Raw genomic sequence first — 15,234 nt, forward strand, 5'->3', positions numbered from 1 at the left:
GTGAGTTCACCATCGTATTGGTAGACAGAGAGAGTTCACCATCGTGTTGGTCGACACAGACAGTCAGATTTCACCATCGTGTTAGTAGACACAGACAGAGAGTTCACCATCGTGTTGGTAGACACTGGCAGACAGTTCACCATTGAGTTGGTAGACACAGGCAGGGAGTTCACCATTGTGTTGGCAGACACAGACAGGTGTTCACATCGTGTTGGTAGACACAGACAGGGAGTTCACCATCGTGATGGTAGAATCAGACAGAGAGTTCACCATCGTGATGGTAGACACAGAGAGAGAATTCACCATCGTGTTGATAGACACAGACAGGAAGTTCTCCATCTTGTTGGTCTACATAGACATTGGGTAGAATCAGACAGAGAGTTCACCATCGTGTTGGTGGACAAAGAGGGAGAGTTCACCATCGTGTTGGTAGACACAGACGGGGAGTTCACCATCGTGTTGGTAGATACAAACAGGGAGTTCGCCATCATATTGTTGATCCAAGCACGAGCTCACCATCGTGTTAGTAGATACAGGCAGGGAGTTCAACATCGTGATAGTAGACTCAGACAGGGAGTTCACTATTGAGTTGGTAGACACAGACAGGGAGTTCACCATTGTGTTGGTGGACACAAAGAGGGAGTTCACCATCGTGCTAGTAGACACAGACAGGGAGTTCACATCGTGTTGGTAGACACAGACAGGAGTTCACCATCGTCTTGGTAGTCATGGGCAGGAGAGTTCCACATCGTGCTGGTAGACACAGGTAGAGTTGTTTATCGGGCTGGTATACACAGGCAGGAGTACACCATCGTGCTGGTAGACACAGACAGAGAGTTAATCATCGTGTTGAAAGATACAGAGAGGATCTTACCATCGTGTTGGTAGACACATGAGATTGCTAAATGTGACAAAATGCTATGATCCACCTCCAGAATCAAGAACTTTTTAAACGATCCTTCATCACCGATAGGACAGAAATGCAGAGGATAACTGTAACCTTGTATGTAGTAATTATGTGTACACAATTTAGTTTCGTAGGCTTGACTCTGTGTAATTTGAGGGAGTGTGCTATGTTTGTTCTCCTATCATGTTACTGATATTTGAGCAATGAAATAATTTCACTCTATAGGTTACACTCACATTGCTTTGTACACTTAATAACTACATAGCTAAACCTTGAGTGCATGCATTTATTTATTTATTTAATTGGTGTTTTACGCTGTTCTCAAGAATATTTCATTTAAACCATGGAGGCCAGCGGTATTGTGGAGGAAGCCTAACAGAGCTCGGGGGAAACCGACGACAATCCCGCTCGTTTACACGCATTTATTTATTTATTTATCTATTTGATTGGTGATTTACGCCGTACTCAAGAATATTTCACTTATACAACGGCGGCCAGCATTATGGTGGCAGGAAACCGGGCAGAGCCCGGGGGAAACCCACGACCATCCGCAGGTTGATGGCAGACCAATGTTCAACATAGTGGCCACATTTCGAAAACTTCTTTGCAGTCCTTTGGGAAAAAGTTTAATCATCTGACTTCAGCATGCAGCCTGGGAGAGGTTCCACCTGTTTTGTAGCTTAGATAGATAGTAGGTCTCTTTAACCCAGTGCACTACCAATCACCGTTCGCTGTTCCTCAGCCGCAGCTGAAAGATAAGAAACTATTATCTTAACAAGGAAGAAAAAACACAGATAAAAATTAGGCACAAATTAAAGGCTTGGCCACACTACGGAGTTTTACACGGCATATACACCGAAGCATCGTGCATAGCAGTCAGGCAGTTGATTAAGCGAACAAAATCAAAGATGGCGCACTTCTATATAGTCAAGGTTTTAGGAGTCGTAAGCGTCACGTTGACGTTAGCGTTAATCACCAACGGCCAAATGGACTTGACGAAGCAACCAGGTGCCAAAGGCGCCAACGTCGTCAGCGCCGTCGTTGATATCATACGCCACTCTTGCATATTTCCCGACGACAAGTTTTTCTTGAGGCGCTTGGCATACGTAGAATCCCGGGATGGTGTAAGCGGGAGAACATATCGTCCAGGCTACGATGGCGGCATATGGCAGGTAGAGTCTCATTTTATATATAACCGGGGCCTCCGTGGCCAAGGTGGTTAGCATGCCTTGTGTAATGATTTGTACCTTCTGCATACGGGTGAATTTACATCCCTAATATATTTTTCCTTTTTATATTTATTTATATTTATATTTTATAATCGGGATGATTTTCATAAAGTTCTCTTCTTGACTTCCCATTATGCACCAAGCATGGATACGGATTGTGACGACAACTTGTTTTAGCTCGGCGCCGATTTTTGTTGAAATTCATTACAATTTCAGAGCAGCCCTCCATGCCTGTGATAATTAAAGTACTCGCTGGCTGAGGCTGAAGATTCCCCCTGCATCCATAAACCCGACTGCCGTCACACAACTTTATAAACGTAATTAATAGAGAAGCCCAGGCCACCGACGACAGTGAGATAGCTGGCAACTGGTCTGACGTAACCTATGAAATACTTGTCACTTGTTAATTTACCCCAGTTAGGGTTTTATTCTAACTACTCATGTAAATGCTTAAAAAGTAGCATATTACACGCCCCCTGGCTTAGCACAATGGCTTAAGCAGGATTAGGTAAAAAAAACAAAACCCAATCAAATGAATAGTGGATGGATGACGATGTCCTTACGAGACAGTTACGCCTTCGTTAAGTCTTCTCCCTATCTGATCCATATCGAAGGAGTAGGCACCACTGGCTCGGTTATCACGTTTGTCGCTTTTAGTGCACACGGCCAGCTTTGGATCAATAGAGGCCCGTCCTCGAGATGTAATCGGCCCTGGCCTTTCGTCTAGAGGTTTGGGAGATAGCTCGCGAGGAGCGGTGCATGGCTTTGTGTCAGGACTCCACCACTCATATAGAGCTACCAGAAGGTGGCCTTGTGCAAGACACGAAGCTCAGTGATCGCACAGCTGTATTAGACTTACGTCAAACATTTTACCTCCCTAAAGTCTACCTTAAACATTTTTATTTTAATGCTTAGATGTGAAAATAATGAAAATTAGAGTTTTAAGTTCAAACCTTTGTTCAGGAATATCGTCACATATTAAGGCTGTTTGACTTCAGTTTAAGGCATCTTCATGCTCTTTATGTCTTAACATAAAAATCGTAATAATTAAGAAAAATTCTCAATCATTCTGTCAATCAATCAAACAATCAACCGAGTTCTTCAACGTTCCATCCAAAACACCCGCACACTTCTTTTCAAATCGTTGGTATATACGCAGGTCGAGCGGTACCAATTTAACGCCACCCAGCACTCGCCGGCCATACAGAAATATTTCCCTCAAATCCAATCCTTGTTTGGCATCGATTGGACAAGAGTGACCTGGAGTGACCTTCGAAAGCCGTTATATTCGGGCATAGCATCTTCTCTCTACACCCAAACCCTAAGCACTTCGGTCCCTCGGGGAATTGAGAAGCAGTCTATGTTCTGGACCCACAACTACCAAAGTGCCTCTACGGAGCTCTCGTACAACTTCACCGTGGCCTCCTCTCTACTCAGTGACAGTGAGTAAAAACCATGTTTTTATTTGACGTACGATTCATGTACAGCGAAATCATGTTTTAGAACGAGATTTGCATGTTCCTGTATGGACTTGTGTTTAAGTGTCGTTCGTATAATCTTTCTAGAATTGAAGAAATCTCTGTCTGTCTGTGTGTCTGTCTATCTCTCTTTGTCTGTCTTTTTCTTAGATAATTTCAGCATCAGTGGCAGTTTCGATGAAAGAATTCCTTCGCACACAAAACCGATGTTCATGAGATACCGTAATGGGCTTAATGACAGTTTAGCACATTTTTTCCAGAAGGCGTGATGTGACAGTTTAACAGTTTCTGACACAAATATCTCCAATGTTCACTGCTCTAGTGCTCAAGTTGAGAGTCGGGACTTCGCTTTACATAAACTCTGTCCCACATCTTTGGAGAAAATATTATTCTAATCTGAGTCAAAACGTTTACACCCAGATGGGAACTCCTTGAAATAAGTTGAAAAGTGAAAGTGGAAATCAAAGAAAAACATTCCACCAAGCCTCGCATCGCCTAGCCACAAAACCATGTTGTACCACACTGCAATGCACTACTTGAGGAAAATGTGTGGTTCTATGACTGGGACTTAGAAATAACGTGTAAATCCTTCACTGTCAGGTACAGATATGGAAACTAATCCTCTATTTCACTTCTCATTCGCCAAGTTCTAAATTAAAAAGATTACGTTCTGTTCATTACACATCATTCCACATTACCAGTCATTCCACTTTACCCACCATTCCACATTACCCATCATTCCACACTACCCACCATTTCACATTACCCACCATTCCACTTTACCTACCATTCCACATTACCCAGCCTTCCATAATACCCACTGTTCCACTTTACTCATCATTGCGCTTTACCCAAGATTCCATATTACCCACTATTCCACTTTATCATTCCATGATTACGCGGGCAGAAAAGGAGCAGATACTGTTATCGCAAAGATGAAAAAGTCAAACAACAATCAAAACAAATATAAATGAATAAAAGGAATAGAAAAGAAAAATTGATGATTTACTATGTTTTACGTTTGAAACAGACTGTCAGGGGAACCAAACTATCGACTTAGCATTTATCTTGGATGGATCCAGCAGTGTGTCACCGGGAGATTTCCTAAGAGCGAAGGAATTCGTGCTACACGTTATAGATATATTTACGATTAGCCTTGACGACGCACGGGTATCTGTGATCACGTACAGTGATGACGCAGTGGTGGAAATGTACCTGGGTGCTAATCAAACCAAGGAGGAAGTCAGGGAACAGATCCTGAACATCCAGTGGCGAGGTGGCTCTACTGCTACCGGAAAAGCTCTAGGTTCGTCACTGTATTGACAAATTTGTATTTTTACAGTAGTTTTCTGGCAATTTGGGCTAAGCTACAGTTTACAGCTGATAAACTGCTCTCCTCTGGCTGTAAATGTCCAGCAAACGGTAGTTACATGGGCAAGGTGATGTAATAAAAGTACAACAATGCCGGATGTTTATTTGTTGGTGCAATCGAGCAAATGTCAGTCAAATAAACAGAACTATGATGTAAAGCTACAGTTAAAATGAGTGCCAATCGATCGCAAGTCACTTCCGTAAACCTCAGCACTGCAGGTAATTGTATCTGTACAGTATTTCTGATTCACTAGATTTGCCTATGTAAGATACACCCAGTTGTTGTGTTTATACGGACATTTAATACAGTGTGTAGTTGAAGTCAGTGATAGATTCTCATCGTAATGCTGGCCGCCGTCGTATAAGTGAAATATTCTTGGGTACGGCGTAAACACCTGTCAAATAAATAAATAAATACATTGCATTGCAAGAGAAGAATGGTACAATTGAACTTTTACCCGACTCGCCATGGCGAATGAAAACATGTACCTAATTCATTACGCATGTTCTCCTGTTCAGATTTGGCAGCGGATGTTGTTTTCACGGCTGCGCACGGTAGTCGAGTGGGAGCCCCTAAAGCTGTGATATTGCTATCGGACGGACAATCTAATGACTTCTACGAGACGAAGAATGCTGCCCGTCGGGTGAGGGAAATGGGGATTACGGTGTTTGCCGTAGGGGTAGGAACAATTCTGGACTTGTTGGAGCTCAAAGAAGTTGCGTCTGACCCAGATTGCACGCACTTGTTCCTCGTCAACTCCTATGATGAAATCGACACCTTGGTTCAGGAAATTCAGCACGCCTCTTGCAGGAGTAAGTGAAGAATTTATCTGACTCCAGTAATGTGTGTGTACAGCACAGCTACGTCAGCGGAAGTTCATTTAATTGTCTATTTGCATATATGGTCAGGCTTTTCCCTCATACGAATATATGAGCATGGTGACTTGTACGATAAAGTTCGCCTGCGACGGTTGTATACTTACAAACTATGCCCATAGTCATATAGAAGAAGTCGTAAAATATATTTGAATACAAGTTTGAAAAAACAAAAATCGCGGTGAGATCAAGTTTCATTATTTATCCGGTTAACAACTCAAAAAAATCCCATAGTAATTTTTCGTAGGATTTAAACATGTACTTTGTGACATCTTGTCTTTTAACGATCGCATGGCAACTTATCCGAGGCTGTCTTTCCGCAGTACCCGTTGTGATCGGTCCAACTGACGTCGTAGTGTGTGAACTGAGCAAGGACAACTCCTGCGTTTACAAGACTCGCAACATATCCGCAGTCCAGGTATATTTCACTCACCTGAGGGTTATTCGCTTCCGTGGTGGAGGAAGTGGCCACTGACTTGCGTTTTCATTGACCACCGGTGGACCAGACGCGCCACCGACTCCACTGACGTCGGTGAAATCGGTGGCGCGTGTACCTGTTTGTCATGACGAATGTGACTTCAGAAATATGCAGTGATGTCAGTTTAGTTGACGTCACTGGCTTAAATTATTCATAACGCTGCGTTGTCATTACATTAAAAATACAATAACATTAAAACAATGCAAATGGAGCTAGGAACAGCCAGTTTTGATACGGGCATAAGCCGTGCAATACTTAGAAACCATTTCTATTTGTAAGAGTTTATACAAAATACCCACAAAAAAATAGTCCTCCAAGACAGGGTCCAGTACAGACTACCACCAATGCGCAACTTGCAGCTGCGGCAGTGGCGCTACGTTCCAAATTTTATACTGATAGGTTGAGCAATACCGCGGGAGAGCTCCCTTGTCATAAGCATTACTGCGCTATGATACTATGTACCTGGGCAAGGCGAGTGCCTATCGTTTTCACATTAGGGGAATCCCATCTTGGATTGACACGTGTAGGACGGGCAGCACGAACATGACTACCCCACGATACGTAACTGAGGCAGTTTTTCCTTCTTCTGGTAGGGAATAATTTCGTATCCCGCCCGTTGGCCAATACAGCGTAATGTTATGTAAACACACCTTTAAACAATCCGCCCGTTTTCATTAACGAAAATTAAATTCTGCGTTTCTTACTTTTTTAATGGACGACAGATTTATTTTAGTGTTAAGGACAGATGTTAGGTCACGTGTGGATGCTGATAGCTGTACGCTGTTAGGTTATGTCGGTGAGGAAGCTTTCATCCATAAATATCTGACCTGTTTGTGAAAACGAGACTGTCAGGCTTAAAAAGAGATTTGCTAACAGCCAATCAGAAAGCTACCTCTGAAGCAATGGCGGTGATGTGAACTTGATCTTACAGGTCAATCGAGTCAAGTGTCTGGACAAAAGACTACGAACATTTTTTGTTTGGTTATCTCCCTTTGATTTCAGATCACTGTGGACTGTTCATCCGCCATCTTGTACAGCTCTTACAATAACCCCTATCCCGGTTCAGCCTATTACGAGCTGACGTCAAGGGCGACTACAGCGCAACCTGTCATCATAGGTGTTGGCACTAAAGGGAAACCACTCTACATTTCTGTCTGGGGACCGTGGTTACACACAGGAGACGGTAGAAGGTGCTACGCCACCCTTCGGCCAATGACGCATGAATGTAAAGAGCGAGATTTTGTAGCCTACTCTCTTTAAATTTATTTATTTATTTGATTGGAGTTTTACGCCGTACTCATGAATATTTCACTTCTACGACGGCGACCAGCAATATGGTGGGAATAAACCGGGAATAGCGCAGAGAAAACCCACGACCAACCGTAGGTTGTTGTAGGACCTTCCATCGTGCGGCTGGACAGGAAGCTAGCGTGACTTGGTCTTGAACTCACATCCACCGCATTGGTAAGAGGCTCCTGTATCATATAGTCTCTTTAAGGTGATAGAAGTTAAAGTGTTTATCAAAGTTTAAGCTCTATTGAATACTGTTCCTACTCCTAGTGTTTTTGTCTTGAGACTTTCCATAGTATTTACAGAAACCTTGAAATCATTGAGTGATAAGAAATCGACAAAATTGTATACCGTTATCAAAAAGAGGTAGATAAAGAGAGATATTCAGTCTTTTTAACTGAAAATAAGCTGATTTGGTTGTTAGCGTGGTAGTGAGGTAGCAAAATGGTCGTCTATCAAATGCCCTATTGCGATACTTGTATGTGTAATACGTCATTAGTTTGCCAACAAAACGTCATCGCAAAGGCAGGAGTAAAAATGGACCACATAACTTATTTTTAGGTGGGAAAAGTTCCTTTGGCTGCTCAAACCGATCGCGGTTCACCTGCGAAATAGTAGGCTCGTCCGTTAGCAGCGATGCGGTGATGTTAAATGCAATTTATGACACGTCATTGGTCTAAAACGACTCAAAATGCTTTGTTGTCGTCATATTTAACATATAATAACATGGAAGCAATGCAAAGGGACTCGGACTCGGTTAACCAGAATGTTCAGATGTTGGTATGCTGTTGTTGTAACATAAGACATTTATTACGTTACAGATACATTTGAACTTATCTGTCGGGAAAATGGCGTCGATCGGGAGTGTAGTATACCTGCAGATCTTTTCAGATACAAACCACAGATTTGCAATGGTATGCATTGTTGTTGTTTTTTTTGTTGTTGTTGTTGTTTTAGCTTTTAAAGGCAAATTGGATTGCAAGATTAAAGTTTTCTCGAGACAAATTAATTTTGTGGTCAACGATATCCACAACACGGGATTCACCGAGTAAATCAAATTCGAGATATACCTTCGTCACATTTCTCGCTTGAAGTGCACAGGCTTAAAATACCAAGTCCTTAGGCTTCAGATGCAAAGTGAACATGTTTAAAATACAAAGTCCTCAGGCTTCAGATGTAAAGTGAACATGTTTAAAATACAAAGTCCACAGGCTCCAGATGCCAAGTGAACAGGTTTAAAATGCAAACGTATGAGACGCATTTTATTTGAGCAAATATAGACACTTTTATTTAGCTATTGAAGAAATTCCTGGTCCACTGAGATACAATTATACGCCATTGAGGTCGACTATGAGGCACACCAAATTTAGGTCACTGGGGCCCACTAAGTTTCAGCCAAAGAGACACACTTAAATTAGCCAATGGAAAACACTTAATTTTAGCCAATGGGACACGCTTAATTTTTAACTAATGGGTCAGACTATTTATGTCTCTCATCTGTCAAAGTCACGCTAAATCTTTGTACTTCATTTGACAGATAACTGGTGGGACTTCACCAACCCCTGCACCCGGTCTGCTGTGGAGCAAGGAAAGGTGGTTTTCCCCCACCCTTACAACGCCAACATGTACCTGACGTGTGACCTGACCGGGCGGGTGTACATTGTCATATGTCCGTCGGGTACACTATTTGACCAGAATAGTCTTCAGTGTGGGATGGGACCACGTGGTAACGGGACTGGACACGTGGATATCAACCCGTGTACCCCTGAACAGCTTCGCGCGGGGAACTTCTTCTTCCCATACCTAGAGGACCACCATAAGTACAGTTGTTTTTTGCTCTTACTAAACGAACAGCGTTATACCCATAGACGTTTTTAATTAACCCCCTTTCTTCATTTAATCATTTATTTAATCGGTATTTTACGCCGTACTCGTGTTTCACTTATACAACGGCGTACTTTAGCCAATAAAACTATAACCACAGTCCTTCCACAGCTCCTAAATCAATATTAACATTATCGTAAACATTCAACCTTCTCTAAACTAACAGTTGAGTAGCCATATTAGCTACATGTCCTAAACCAATAGCTGTATAATCACATTTGATATAGCGTATAACCAATAGCTGTATAATCACATTTAATATAGCTTTCCTAAACCAATAGCTGTGTAATCACATTTTATATGGCTTTCCTAAACCAATAGCTGTATAATCACATTTGATATAGCTTTCCTAAACCAATAGCTGTATAATCACATTTGATGTAACTTTCCTAAACCAATAGCTGTGTAATCACATTTTATATCGCTTTCCTAAACCAATAGCTGTATAATCACATTTGATATAGCTTTCCTAAACCAATAGCTGTATAATCACATTTGATGTAACTTTCCTAAACCAATAGCTGAGTATTCACATTTGATGTAACTTTCCTAAACCAATAGCTGTATAATCACATTTGATATAGCTTTCTTAAACCAATAGCTGTGTAATCACATTTGCTTTCTTAAACCAATAGCTGTGTAATCACATTTGCTTTCTTAAACCAGTGGCTGTATAATCACATTTGATATAGTTTTCTTAAACCAATAGCTGTGTAATCACATTTGCTTTCTTAAACCAATAGCTGTGTAATCACATTTGATATAGCTTATAACCAATAGCTGTACAGTCACATTTGATGTAGCTTTCCTAAACCAATAGCTGTATGATCACATTTGATATAGCTTTCCTAAACCAATAGCTGTGTAATTGCATTTGATATGGCTTTCCAAAACCAATAGTTATATTACCATTATAGTGACATATCTTTTAAACCAATAGTTCCATAAGCAAATCTTCTTTTTTAGCGTTTGTTATCCAATAGAACCATAACCACTCATGTTTTAAGATTCTTAAACCAGCAGTTCCATCACCGCGAACATTTTACCGTTTATAAACCAGTAACACCATAACGACAACTGTTTCACAATTCCTAAACTCCATATCATTATTATATTAAAACCCAAACCAATATCGTTATGGCCGCATTTGTTTCACCCATCATAAACTAAAGGCACCGTAACACAGTCGTTTTACCCTTCATAAACCAGTAACACCAAAACCACAGTCGAATGGCCGTCCCTATAAACCAGTAAAACCAAAACCACAGTCGTTTCACCTTTCCTAAACCAGTAACACCAAACCATAGTCGATTAACCGTTCCTATAAACCAGTAACAGCAAAATCACAGTCGTTTCACCGTTCCTAAACCAGTAACATCAAAACAACGTTCTTAAATCAGCAAAACCAAAACCACAGTCGATTGACTGTCCCTATAAACCAGTAACACTAAAACCACAGTCGTTTCATCGTTCGTATACCATTAACACCAAAAACCATAGTCGTTGCAGCTTTTCTTAACCGGTTGAAACTTAAAAGAAACGACAGCATTTTAGACCAAATGTACGTTTGGGGATTTTTTCTCCATTCTCCCGAAATAACTGAAGTTAAATTGTTTGCTTGCTTTTTTTTAAGTACTGTAATTTACCACTTTTATTTAAACAGTAGTTTCGTTTAGGGCATATCACTACACTAATAGTCAGCAACCTATAAGGCAATCCGTCTAGACGTTTCGGCTGGGAATCCTGTCTCGGCCTATTTTCGGCCATGTATCCTGTCAGATTAAGGACCAACATGAATTTCCCTGTAATGACTCGCTATTGCACGAGAAAGAGACCTCGGAATCATCATTATAGTCAAACTTTCCCGCTCAAAGTAATTCAGGTCCAAGCGGTGTAGTCTTATCTTCATTCCTGCCTTTGTGATAACAGTTTTTGGACAAACTGGTTACGTAGTAATCTTATACTGCCAGGAAACCCAGCTTGGACCTGAGTCCCTATTGCACGGAAAAGTAACCCCATTATAATAGTCAGCCATCCCCACCTAAAATAATTCGGGTCCAAGGTTCTTCCCTTGTGCATGATAACAACTTTGAGGCAAATGGTTATGTAAGACTCGTGTATTGTCAGGGAACTATGGTCGGTCCAGCTTTGAACTCAGTTGCTATTGCACATTAAAGGGTACTGTACTGATCAGTTTCCATTCTACAGGTACATACACTGCGATGCCTGGGGTCACCCATGGGTTATGGACTGTAATGGCGGGTTTGTCTGGGATCAGAGGGAGTTGACCTGCGTAGAGGAGTTCCTCGTCGGGGTAACGCCTCACCCCCATTACAACCCTTGTACTAGAGAGATGATTGCTATGGGCAAGCTCTTCTTTCCCTACCCTGACGATAACCGCCATTACATCCGCTGTGACGCGTGGGGCCAAGCGTTCGTCATGCCTTGCGAACCGGGAACAGTGTGGAATCAGCAGGTTAGCGTTTGTGTCTAAGAATTTGACTCCCAGAACATCAATGACGCTGTATATTTTGTATCAAAAAAAATAATAAAATGAGAAGTAAAATTGAGTCAGAAAGGATATTCTCCCTGCTTTTGCTATTTTTTCTGTTATGTTTGAATTTTTAGCAATGTCCGTCATAGGTTGTGTCCGCTGTATTAACATTTGTACATATCTGGAGAGGGAGCAAGCATGAGTCGGACTTGAATTTATTTCATTATTTATTTATTTGGTGTTTTACGCGGCGGTGCTCAAGAATATTTCACTTATTCGACGGCGGCCAGCATAACGGTGGGAGGAATCCGGGCAGAGCCCTCGGCCTCGGATGCCCCCGATGAATTCACAGTGATCACATCACTTTTCCACCAGACATTACTGGCATGTCAACACCAGGGTGACATCAACACGTGACATTACCGGTTCGCCAACACCAGGCATGGCACAGACATTACTATCTGACAATAACCGGTATGCCGACACCAATACCGGACATTACCGGTACGCCGACGCCAGACACGACATAGACACCACCACCAACACCGGACATTACCGGTAGCCCGACACTAGATCTGACACAGACACCACCAACTGACATTACCGGTACCCCGACGCCAGGCATGGCACAGACAGTACCGCCTGACATTACCGGTACCTCGACACCAGGCATGGCACAGACACCAACATCTGACATTACCGATACCCCGACCCCAGGCATGGCACAGACACCACATCTGACAATAACCGGTATGCCGACACCAATACCGGACATTACCGGTACCTCAACACCAGGCATGGCACAGACACCAACATCTCAGATAACCGGTACACCGACACCAGGCATGACACAGACACCAACATTTCACATAACCAGTACGCCGACACCAGGCATGGCATAGACACCAACATCTGACATAACCGGTATGCCGACACCCTACATGACACAGACACCAACACCAGACATTACCGGTATGCCGACACCAATACCTGACATAACCGGTACCTCGACACCAGACAGGACACAGACACCAGATTTTGTTTTGAATCATGTTGTACATACTCTAAATAAAGAGAATGCATGTGTATAAAGTACTATTAGGGACAAAGGTTGATTCGGATTGTGTTTTTCGACATTACTTCCCTCCTCATTACCGTTACTCTGAGGTAGAGATGTCATTACCGAGGTAGAGAGCGACGCATGCGCTGTAAAGAGTATGTTTTTCCCCCTTATTGTATATTAAGCGTCGTAGAATTGATCGACAATAGTCCTGTTTAATAACATATCTCACTGCCTTCGGAGCGTCAGCGACAAAAACCGGTCAGCGACGCTTATGTGACCGTTTGCGCAGTCTACCAAACGTCGTCAAAGGTCGTTGGTTTACGACGTGTACTTTGGTAACCACCTATAATACCACATGTCCTCTGTTTTGTAAGTGAAAAACTAGAATAGGGTAACCATCAAATGAATAAATAAATAAATCTATGAGGTGAGAAGACTCTGCACCAACCCTTGAATTCCTTTCATTTAGGATTCACACCAACCGGCCACTTCTCAGAAGTATTCACGAACATTTGTCATTTTTATTCATGTTAAATGAATACCGTTTTGGTTTTACTGTATCCCAAAAGCAACAAGGGCGGAGTTTATTAAAGGTTTGCTGATTGGCTGCTGGAATAGTTTGATTGACATCTGAGATGGATCTATAATGAGAACACCAATCCTCACCTGAGTAACGTAACATATAATCCAAAAGTCATACTGACACAGACCGTTAGTTTCTCACCGTGTCTATATAAAGTTATTTTATCTAACAGGTAACAGATGTCATTAGTGATGCGCATGCGTATAGAATCTTCTCAAGGTGACGTGTCTAACATAACTAATCATCATGTCCTTTCCGCGAAGTGATTATTAAAATCTTACCTGTTAAAAAACAACTCTGTAAATAAACAGGTAAACTTATTAGCATGAATATGTCTACTGAGATGGTTTTATTTATGTATTTCATCCATGTCAAACGCTATACTGACAGTTTTTGACTTCGGCTTAAGGAAATTCTTGGGTATTTTTTGGAAATAAATTCCACTCTTGACATAAATTTTGAAATGATTCTGCTACCTTTAAAATCAAATTTGACCATTTTTGAAATGTGTTCCAGTGTCTGTCTGTGGACTCAATTTTGTCCACCCAAATCCTCCTAAAACACTGCTCGACTAAATACATTTTCACCATAAACTTAACTTGTAATTTGAGATTGCATAAAAATTTAATCTTCCCCTCCCATTGAGGTACAATGTACTTCCACATTTATTTATTTATTTATTTATTTATTTTTATTATTATTTATTTATTTATTTATTTATTTATTTATTTATTTATTTATTTATTTATTTATTTATTTATTTATTTATTTATTTATTTATTTGATTGGTGTTTTAGACCGTACTCAAGAACATTTCACTTATATGGTGGCGACCAGCATTTTGGTGGGAGGAAACCGGGCACAGCCCCCTGGGGGACCTCAATATTTACATACCTGATCTGCTCTACACATTTCCCTCGTAATTTGTATAGTATACAAATGCGTGCGGGAAAAATCTGGGCGTGAAATGTGGAAGTGTTATACTTCTTATACTGTGTGTGTTGTGCCGCTGACCATATTGTATCTAAGAAGAATCTACTCGTCCAGTCCGTCCACTGTTCGTCCAAAATGTTATACTTTACTTATATAACGTTGAACACCTCAGTCACTCCAAGAAGTGTAACCGTATTCTCTTCATTGAGAAACGCTTTATGAGAGGTAAAAATGTACGTGGCAGACTTAATCTGTCGAGGACCTCATTTGATTTCATAAAGACATTTCCATCGTGGAGAAAACTTTTGTACCGTGGAGACAAGGTTTGTACGTCATAGAAAACTTTCGTAACGCTGAGACAACATTTACCTGGGTGAGAAAACTCAACTAGTGCGGAGACAACGTTTGCACCACAGAGAAATCTTATAAGAACCGCGGAAACAAAGATTGCACGATGGAGAAACTTAAAATTTTTTCCGCCGAGAAAACGCCGAGTAACGCGGAAAAAGCTTTAGTAACGCAGAGAAGACATTTTGCCCGCCGAGAAAACTTTATAACACGGACACTTCCGCAACCGAGAAAACTTTAGTAACGTGGAGACGACATTTCCCCAATCGAGAAAACTTAAGTAACGCGAAGACGACATTT

General features: G+C 41.5%; 1 protein-coding gene across 1 annotated transcript; it reads left to right on the forward strand.

Annotated features, from left to right (window-relative positions):
• Nucleotides 1–1,749: 1,749 nt before the first annotated feature.
• LOC135480354 (uncharacterized) lies at nt 1,750–12,072 on the forward strand. The gene is made up of 9 exons (XM_064760182.1): nt 1,750–2,079; nt 3,296–3,578; nt 4,645–4,920; nt 5,505–5,798; nt 6,185–6,279; nt 7,342–7,564; nt 8,451–8,543; nt 9,167–9,449; nt 11,722–12,072. The coding sequence occupies exons 1-9, from the start codon at nt 1,816–1,818 to the stop codon at nt 12,005–12,007; spliced, it is 2,097 nt and encodes a 698-aa protein (XP_064616252.1). The 5' UTR covers nt 1,750–1,815; the 3' UTR covers nt 12,008–12,072.
• Nucleotides 12,073–15,234: the final 3,162 nt, after the last annotated feature.

Source organism: Liolophura sinensis, chromosome 13 (genome assembly GCF_032854445.1).
Source record: "Liolophura sinensis isolate JHLJ2023 chromosome 13, CUHK_Ljap_v2, whole genome shotgun sequence".
NCBI classification, from domain to species: Eukaryota; Metazoa; Mollusca; class Polyplacophora; order Chitonida; family Chitonidae; genus Liolophura; species Liolophura sinensis.

Bases quoted from the DNA above. Each gene is read 5' to 3' on its own strand.
- LOC135480354 (XM_064760182.1), top strand. From the start codon at position 1,816: ATGGCGCACTTCTATATAGTCAAGGTTTTAGGAGTCGTAAGCGTCACG. The intron at 5,799-6,184 runs GTAAGTGAAGAA...GTCTTTCCGCAG, and splicing joins TCAGCACGCCTCTTGCAGGA to TACCCGTTGTGATCGGTCCA. The intron at 6,280-7,341 runs GTATATTTCACT...CTTTGATTTCAG, and splicing joins GCAACATATCCGCAGTCCAG to ATCACTGTGGACTGTTCATC.